Genomic DNA, 8436 nt, shown 5'->3' with positions numbered 1-8436 from the left:
GGTATCGTAAGTATTTTACTACGAACCTTAGATTTTTTTTAATATTACGAACGGTTTATTAACTGTTCTTTCTTTTTTTTTAGAGGATCGGGTGGATTTCCGAAGAACAGAAAAAGGAGAAACTAAGGTTCGTAAGTATTATATTACGAACCTTAGATTTATTTTTTTTAATACTATGAACGGTTCTAACCGTTCTTTATATTTTATTTTATAGGTTTCGGGTGGGCCTCCAATCTTTGGATAAAGCGGAACCAAGATTCGTGAGTACGAATCTTGGTTTATTTATTATTATTATTTTTTTTTTAATATTATGGAACGGTTACTAACCGTTCTTTTTCTTTTTTGTCTCGGGTGGATTTCCGAAGAGTGAAAAAAGAAGAACAAGATTCGTAAGTACGAATCTTAACGGAACGGATTGGTAAGTTTCGAAGTTTCACTTCACTTCGAAACTTTTTTAAAATTTTTTTTTAAATTAATTTTTTATTAATACTCTTTTTAACTTTTTATTGTTAGGTTGTTTCTGACAAAGTTTCGAAGAATAACTTCGAAACTTTTTTTGTAGATCTCCTGCAGTATTTGGTTAATTTAACGAGGCCTACTGTCTTTTTTTTGTTTTCTTTTACGGTTATAATAGAATAGATTGTTATAGTGTATTTTAATAAAATAAATTCAGTAATATTTAGTATTGTCATATCATTAACATAATTTATATAAATTCGATATGATGTTTATTATCTTTAAAATAATGTACATCGTTAATGGACATTAAAATTAGGTGATGCACATCGAATATTGTGACATCGGTAGTACATTGCAGGGTCTGATGTTCAGCGTTTCTTTATGATGTACATCAAGTGACCGATATACATTTGATGAACATTTTTCCCGTGACTTCCTGATGTTTAGGCAATTTCTATTTGTACACGGGGTGTTTAAACACGGGTCATATTAGTAGATTAAAAACAGCATTCAAAACCTTCTTTAATGCCTTAAGTAAACTTACAGAGCAGGTGAAAATACATATATTTATATGTAATATAATAAGAATAAAAGTCAAAGAGTATAATGTCGGTAGCATTCAATTTCAAATTAAAAAACAAAAAATTAGTCTATTAAAAATTATATTTATATGACCCGTGTACAAACACCCCATGTAAACTTAGAAATTTTCTTAATTTTATCTATTATTTTAGGTATAAAATATATAAGCCATATTTTATTAAGAAAAGATAGAAATACTGTATAATGTAAAAAAAGTCAAAAAAATAGTGTAAAATAAAAGAAAGAAAATAATGTAAAAAAACATAATAAAAATATAAATAATACAAATAAAAAAAAATGTAAAAAATATAAATTAATAATTTAATAACTCTTAAATTTTACCAAACTAAAAAATCTAAAGATTTGCAAAATTTGTAATTAATATAAAACCAGTATTTTTCAGTTGTTTAAATTTGCTTAATTTATAAAAAAAAAAAATTATTTAATTAGTATTATTTTTTATTATCTTAATAAATTTTATATAAATTAAATAAGAAACAAATAATTAATAATTTACCTGATTCATTTAATTGAAGATCTAGGCATTCTAAAGCTATACATTATATAAAATTTATAAAAAAAAAAATTTAATTAATATTATTTTTATTATCTTAATAAATTTTATATAAATTAAATAAGAAACAAATAATTAATAATTTACCTGATTCATTTAATTGAAGATCTAAGCATTCTGAAGCTATACATTATATAATATATTTTAATTACTACTAAATATAAATAAAATAATTAAGATAATAATAATTAAGAAAGTATTTACTTGGAATTTCCAAAATTGATAATGAAGGAATATTATTAATATCTATTAAAAAATAAACAAATAAAAAAATAAATTAATAATATAAAATGGATTTTATAATTAAAGTAAAAATTAAGTTAAATTACCTAAATTAAATTGAAAAGATGATAAATTTGAAGAGTTTACTGGTTTTGGAAGATTTTTAAAATTTAAAAGTTTACTAGTATAAATTGCTTGCGAATGTGATTGAGTATTTTTGGATAATCTACTTTCAAAATTTTTTTTTCCAATTTCATTACATTCTTTTAATTGAGAATAAATTACAGTTTCATTATCTCTTTTTTCTTCATTCCATTTTTTTAATATCTGATACAACTCTTTAGTGGTTGGTCTATTTTTTATTTCAGCATCCCAACATTTAATTATTATATCTGCAAGTAATTGTGGTATATTTTTAGAAATTTCTGGTCTATATCCTTGACATATTTTAATAGCTAAAAACCCATCAAAAGAAATATTACTATAAGGCGTTTCTTCAGAAAGAAACTCATTCATTATTATTCCAAATGAGTAAATATCTGCTGCTTTTGTATAATGATGTCCACGTAAAACTTCTGGTGCCACGTATGGTAGTACTCCATAAATCCTTTCCTTTTGATCTGAATACTTATTTGCTGGTCGGCACATTCCTAAATCACTTATAAATGGTAAATTTTTATGACTAAACAGTATATTACCTGGATGAAAATCTTTATGAACTTTTCCGGCATTATGAATATCAAGAAGTCCTCTTGCAATTTGTAGTAATTTATCAATTTTTAATTCATAACTTAAATAATTTTTCGATCTATATTTATTCAAAAAATTTCTTAAATTCCCATTACTACAATAATATAAAACCATCATATAATCTTTAGTATTTGGATCTTGAGTTACTCCAAAACATTGAATAGTATCATAAAGAAAAATCTCAAGATGAGATTTAATCTATTGTTAAAATAAAAAATTTAGTTAATAAATAAATGTAAATAATAATTCGAAAAGTAACAAAGTAAATTTAAGTTACTTCATTTAAAAAGTCTGAACATATATCAGAAGAGTTATCCAAACTTTTCAATGCAACTTTCAAATCTGTAATTTTATGCCATTTTTGATTTTCAATATCCCAATATTCGCTAATTCCTTCAGGCCATTCAGCAGAATATATTTTACCAAAACCACCTTTTGCAACATAAGTGATATTTTGAAATTTTTCAAAAGGTATCCATTCAAGAAATTTTTTAAAATGTACAGCATTAAGTTGTGATTCCTGTATAACTTTATCAATATCTTTATTTCCACTAGTCCAATTTTTAAAGTTATCCTCAAATCTTTTAGCATTACAAGGTTGACACCAATTTTGTCCAGTGCCAGGTTCATTACATTCCCCACATATTCCATATACTTGTTTTCTTTTATATAAATCTTTCATATAAATCGCTCTTTCATCCGCATCTTCTAATTCAGTAGTTGTAACATAGCGCTTTTAATAATCAAAACCTTATTATTATTTTTTAACCATAAAAAATTTAATATACTATATCATTAGTAATAATGTGAATTGGTATTACCTGATTTCTGTTGGGATCAACAGATTTCCATTTATTTCTTGGCTTTTTTTCCATATTAAAAAATTTTGTATATGCTAGTAATTAAATCAAATAAATTTCAGAACTAAACGTAAAAAAAAGGGAGTTGTCGGAGTATAAAATGCAAAATTTTGTACTACCATAGTATTATATCAAATATAGTAATTTGGTTACGATTTCTATTTAAGCAGTAGTACCAAAGATTAACCGATAATCACATGTTATCTGTTCTATATCACGAATAATTAGAGGTTTGATCCCAATGATTAAATCATCTCGATCAAGACAGTTTTTCCGATGCCACATATTAAATTAGATTTGATGCAAAATCTTTAATAAATTTAATAAAAATTTTCAATGTCAAATAAATCTGATTCCAATTCAAGTTATGTATTTCTATAATATCCTACGTTTCTAAATAATAATACATGCAATATATTCCAGACAAAAATGAAAATACAAACATAAATATATTTCCTTCTTACAAATCAGAACTACACCATTTATTTACTGCAAAACTAAAACCTCCTCTTTAAAATAAACTTAAATCGTTCTATTAAAATACTATCTTACAAAATACATAAAATGGGAATTTTTCTTGTTTGGCTCTTTAATTAGTTTGAGAACCAAGCAATCTAGTATGTTCATCAGGAATAACCCGACCATCGGAAATAATTTCTTCGTCAACATGTTTTTCTCTGTAATGCCAGCAAATGCACATAATAAGAAGAGTTCCTTGAAGACATCCTGTTATAAGAAAAACAATCCACGTTGACCATCTAGTACCAGGACTAGAAGCGAGGGAATAAGCGAAAAGGAATGAACCTAAGGAAGCTATGTTAAAAAAATAGGAAATCTTATAAGATCATGCACAAATAATAAAGTGTGAATAATTACCTGGAGTTTGAAGCAGCATCATTTGAATACTAAGAGCTCCAACAGACTAATTGACAAAAAATGTTAACAAGAAGAGTCAACTTCAATCACCGAAAAGTTCTCAATAATCATACCTTTCTTTTCCAAGTTTTCCAAATTTGAGGTAAATATTGAATTGACGCTAAAATTAAAGAAATGACTCCTAATAGATCTGCCCAATATCTGGTTACTTTTTCTTCTTTGGCTCCACCCACAAATATTAAAAGGTAAGCAGAAATAATGAGTGTAAAGATAAAATGAATAGCGACAGCGGCTGTGACTTGAAGAGAAAGGCTCCATTCCGGAGAATATTTTGATGATGAAGAAATTGATGAAAGATTATTATATCCGCTTCCTAGACTAATATTTGGTATATATTTTTTATAATCTGGAAAATATATCATAAATAATACTAAAATCATTGTAAAACAGAACCACTGAATTGTTAGTTGAATAATTCCTAAAACATTTTCAAAACAATATCCAGCAGAGTACTATAGAAAGATTTTTAGAAAAATAAATCAATTTTATATAAAAACGCATAAAGATAACAAGCTTAATTACATACCACATTTTTACAACAACCAAATTCATTAAATTGCAAAATTAAAATATTGAAATAACTACATGTCATTGAAATAGCACCCAACAGAAGAAATAATGGACTAATCCCCTCACTAGACTTGGTACTAAAAATTTTATAATGCTATTGAAGAATTTTAAAAAAATATATTAATATTTTTATTAAAAAATTTTTTAAAATAAAAATTGTTTTTTTTTATAGAACTACCTGCGGTAAGTAACTAACTAAGATACCAATCGCAATAAAAACCGCAAGAAATACTGTTATAGGATCATTCTTTTCATCATTACACTTTTTAGGTTTTTCTAATTCATTTATTAAAAGTTCCATATTTTATATAGTAATTAAAAAATGATTCAAGAGTAGGTTGAGAAAATTTCTTGAAGAAAAACCAAAACATGCTTTTATCTACACAACGATTGATTGCTGAAAGGCGTAATTTGTGCAACAAATAATTTGATTGCAGTATGTTTCAGAATTATAATCACATCCGCAGTAACTAACTATTTCCCCATAATCTTGTATGAAAGCGAAAAGTGTGATGATCTTGATCATAACAGATAAACTCGATTAAAACAAATACGCACATTTACAGTATATACAGTATAGTAGATTATATCTATGGTCAAAGATAACATTTTACACAATTCAATTTTAAATGATAATATATAATTAATATATTTAAATTTTTTTTAATCACTTTTTACAAAGATTTAACGAATAAAAGGGATTCCTTTAATAAAAAAATACAAAAATGAAAGTAAGTTATACATAAATATATAAGAAGAAAAATAAAATTTTCAACTTAAAAGGAGTACGTGGAAGTAATGAAAGAGAAGGAGTTCGAAATTAAGAAAAATTCAATGAAACAACCGAATTTTTTAGGAGATATGAAGGATAAGGGTATAATATGAAAATAACTACAGAAGAAAATTGAAATTGGAAAAAAATATATATATAGTGATATTGTGAAGAGTTGAAGAATGTGAAAACCCAAATAAAATGATCATAAACCATATGAAAATGTAGATGAAGAAAATGCGAATGTTGTATATACCGTGTAAATGAATGCAAAAAATTGTATATAATCTATAACAAAGATAAAAGTCATGTACACGAATGCTAGTATATATATTTAAAATCTATGAATGTATATGTATGTGATTGAATGCAAAATATGAGCGTAAATGCAAAAAAAAGTATGGTAAAAATGCAAAAATGAATAACAATGCGGAATGTATAAAAAAAATGCAGGGTTTTCATGAAAATGCGTCTAGTAGAATTGGGAATTCATGATAACTTTGTACATGTGCGGAAAGTGAAGGATGGTGATGAATGTATATATATATAACAGAGGATTTGTTACTATGAATTCCCTTATGTGATGAAATCTCTTCGTATTTCTTTTTGAATTCTATTATACAATACGATTTAAGTTGTCGTGATGAACGGGAGGAAGTTCTTGAATAGCGAAGAGATTTCCACCAGTGGGTCTCACGCGAGATTGAGATTCCCGACCTGAACCTCCATAGCCAAACATATCCAAAATTCTTGAAAATGTTGAGGAACTACCGCCGGTATTCCTAGCCTCATTTGAAGTATCATAAATATTATTAAGCCTATCTTGAACTTGAATTGCGTGAGCATATTTTTTCTCACGTTTTTCGGCAATTTCGGGTGGAGTAGCATCTTGCTTACAAAGAGGACAATGTGATGATTTTGTTGTAAGCCATTTATCAACACATTCCATATGATACAAATGAGAACATGGTAACTCTCTTAAAGTTTCACCATCAACAAGTTCTTCTAAACAAATAGAACAAACTTCAGAAATGGTCGCTGATTTGGAAGAATCGGAAGTGGCAACTGATCTGTCGAGTTGTTTACTATAGACCTTGGTGGGGAAAGTTTTCAATACGGATTTTTCTAAGGTGAAAACTTTTAATTTGGAATTTACATTAGCTTCATGTTGAGCAATCATCAAATTTCGTTCACGACGTCTAAGTTGATATAAGCGGCAATGAATCAATACTAAGAAAAAAAAGAAATTAAATCAGAACAAATTAGTTCCTCAACAAGATACGTAAAAAAAACATTAATAAATATCTTTAAATATATTCACCAGACACCAAGAACGAAGCAGCAAGTATAGCTCCAATAACGATTATCGCAATTTGCCAACCACCACCAAATGAACCTGAAGAAGGTAACATAATAACTCTGACCATTTTTGTAGAACCTTCGGTTGCTGCAAATTCATTAAGTTTGTTCATTAAATTATCACCTTTTTCCTTATTGATTTTAAATACTGGAATTTTTATACTGGGTTTTGATGATGTAGGTGTAGTAGGTGTAGTACCATCGCCATAATAAACCGCACCAATCACACCATCATTTTGAACAGCATTAATCTGATCGTAAATTGAACAAGAGCTATTTTGTTTGATGAGAGCAATACGTTGATTCATTAAGGATTTTGGAATATTTGTTGGAGAGGTTATCATAGTGCAAGCATCACCAGGGTTGTACAATAAGCCCTAATAATTGAATTATTATTAAAATTCGAAATATAAAGACATTTATTGAAGTCAATCCCATTCTACATACCTTAACGTTGGCTGAGGGTTCTGGTGTATCTACTAGTTGTTGTAAATTTGCATTATCTTCAGTATAGTCAACTCCTTCAGATGGTTTTCCATCTGCTGTTTTTTCTACATCAGCAGAATTGAGATCTGAAGTAGCATCACTAACATATATTGTATCCTCATGCAGGGTTGGACCAGCGAGGACTGTGGCGCAAAATATGAATAACAGGAGAAAAGGGAAAAATTTTGCAGGCGTGAAGCGAGTCATGGTTAAAAGCTATCTGTACAAAAGTTTTGAACGTAATATTAACAAGAAATTCTCGAACAAAACAAAAAAATTTAATATCTAAATTAAAAGCGCGCACGCCAGCGTGAAAAATATATTACAATTCGAAAAAAAATGAGAGTTTCAATGGAAAGGGTAAAAGCGAATTTTAGAAAATATGACAATTGAAAAGAAGGAAAGCTTTTTTGGAAGTTTTTTTTATGAATTGCGTTAAAAATTCAAGTCTTTATTAACCACCAAAAAAAGTTATCCCTAATTCTCCGGTATCATTCAGATAAAGAGCGCCTTTTTAATGAGTTTAAAAGAAAGAAAGAAAATTGATCAACGCTTTTTTGAAGCCATTTTAAAGTATAAAATTCGGTAGGTACACCAATCTAACTTGTTGTCTAGTTATAGAAATGGCCATTTTTGGATGAACAGTTGCTTGTTTACTAGATTGGAAAACATGGAGTAGCATGGTTAACAAAGACGTCGGACATTGACAAAGGCATGAATATCAATACCAAAAAGAGAATACATAAACGCACCATTAGTCGATTTAATTCCTTTCTTTAGCGATTTCGGAATTGCACAATGTTGCACGAATGAAACTTCAAACTCTTGAAATATGCTAATCATTTTTAACCACCAATCATTAATCC

The 8436-nt window shown here is 27.5% G+C and overlaps 3 protein-coding genes across 4 annotated transcripts; all 3 read right to left on the bottom strand.

The window, feature by feature from the left end:
• Nucleotides 1–1379: 1379 nt before the first annotated feature.
• Nucleotides 1380–3513, bottom strand: OCT59_007796 (uncharacterized protein; the record flags this gene model as incomplete). Its single annotated transcript, XM_066132406.1, has 7 exons — nucleotides 3409–3513; nucleotides 2865–3320; nucleotides 1945–2785; nucleotides 1820–1861; nucleotides 1703–1738; nucleotides 1559–1594; nucleotides 1380–1396 (listed from the first exon to the last, which is right to left on the bottom strand). The coding sequence occupies exons 1-7, from the start codon at nucleotides 3460–3462 to the stop codon at nucleotides 1380–1382; spliced, it is 1482 nt and encodes a 493-aa protein (XP_065998929.1). The 5' UTR covers nucleotides 3463–3513.
• A 222-nt stretch (nucleotides 3514–3735) lies between these two features.
• Nucleotides 3736–5293, bottom strand: OCT59_007795 (uncharacterized protein). Of its 2 annotated transcripts, XM_066132400.1 has the most exons (6): nucleotides 5132–5293; nucleotides 4910–5047; nucleotides 4437–4835; nucleotides 4324–4369; nucleotides 4014–4251; nucleotides 3743–3816 (listed from the first exon to the last, which is right to left on the bottom strand). In XM_066132400.1, the coding sequence occupies exons 1-5, from the start codon at nucleotides 5252–5254 to the stop codon at nucleotides 4037–4039; spliced, it is 921 nt and encodes a 306-aa protein (XP_065998928.1). In that variant the 5' UTR covers nucleotides 5255–5293; the 3' UTR covers nucleotides 3743–3816; nucleotides 4014–4036. The 2 variants fall into 2 exon arrangements, with proteins under 2 accessions (XP_065998927.1, XP_065998928.1); XM_066132399.1 differs by having other exon boundaries at nucleotides 3736–4835.
• A 286-nt stretch (nucleotides 5294–5579) lies between these two features.
• OCT59_007794 (uncharacterized protein) lies at nucleotides 5580–8057 on the bottom strand. The gene is made up of 3 exons (XM_066132394.1): nucleotides 7532–8057; nucleotides 7047–7461; nucleotides 5580–6955 (listed from the first exon to the last, which is right to left on the bottom strand). Exons 1-3 carry the CDS (start codon nucleotides 7775–7777, stop codon nucleotides 6342–6344), a joined length of 1275 nt encoding a protein of 424 aa, XP_065998926.1. The 5' UTR covers nucleotides 7778–8057; the 3' UTR covers nucleotides 5580–6341.
• Between the last annotated feature and the right edge of the window lie 379 nt (nucleotides 8058–8436).

Source organism: Rhizophagus irregularis, chromosome 15 (genome assembly GCF_026210795.1).
Source record: "Rhizophagus irregularis chromosome 15, complete sequence".
NCBI lineage: Eukaryota > Fungi > Glomeromycota > Glomeromycetes > Glomerales > Glomeraceae > Rhizophagus > Rhizophagus irregularis.
Note: the sequence above shows the minus strand (reverse complement) of the source record. Positions and strands in the feature narration are given on the sequence as shown.

Excerpts from the sequence above, each read along its gene's own strand:
- OCT59_007794 (XM_066132394.1), bottom strand. The coding sequence starts at position 7,777 with ATGACTCGCTTCACGCCTGCAAAATTTTTCCCTTTTCTCCTGTTATTC. Across the intron at positions 7,462-7,531 it reads AACCCTCAGCCAACGTTAAG|GGCTTATTGTACAACCCTGG; the intron begins GTATGTAGAATG and ends TTCAATTATTAG. Across the intron at positions 6,956-7,046 it reads TGCTTCGTTCTTGGTGTCTG|TATTGATTCATTGCCGCTTA; the intron begins GTGAATATATTT and ends TTTTTTTCTTAG.
- OCT59_007795 (XM_066132400.1), bottom strand. The coding sequence starts at position 5,254 with ATGGAACTTTTAATAAATGAATTAGAAAAACCTAAAAAGTGTAATGAT. Across the intron at positions 5,048-5,131 it reads TAGTTAGTTACTTACCGCAG|CATTATAAAATTTTTAGTAC; the intron begins GTAGTTCTATAA and ends ATTCTTCAATAG. Across the intron at positions 4,252-4,323 it reads GATGCTGCTTCAAACTCCAG|GTTCATTCCTTTTCGCTTAT; the intron begins GTAATTATTCAC and ends TAGCTTCCTTAG.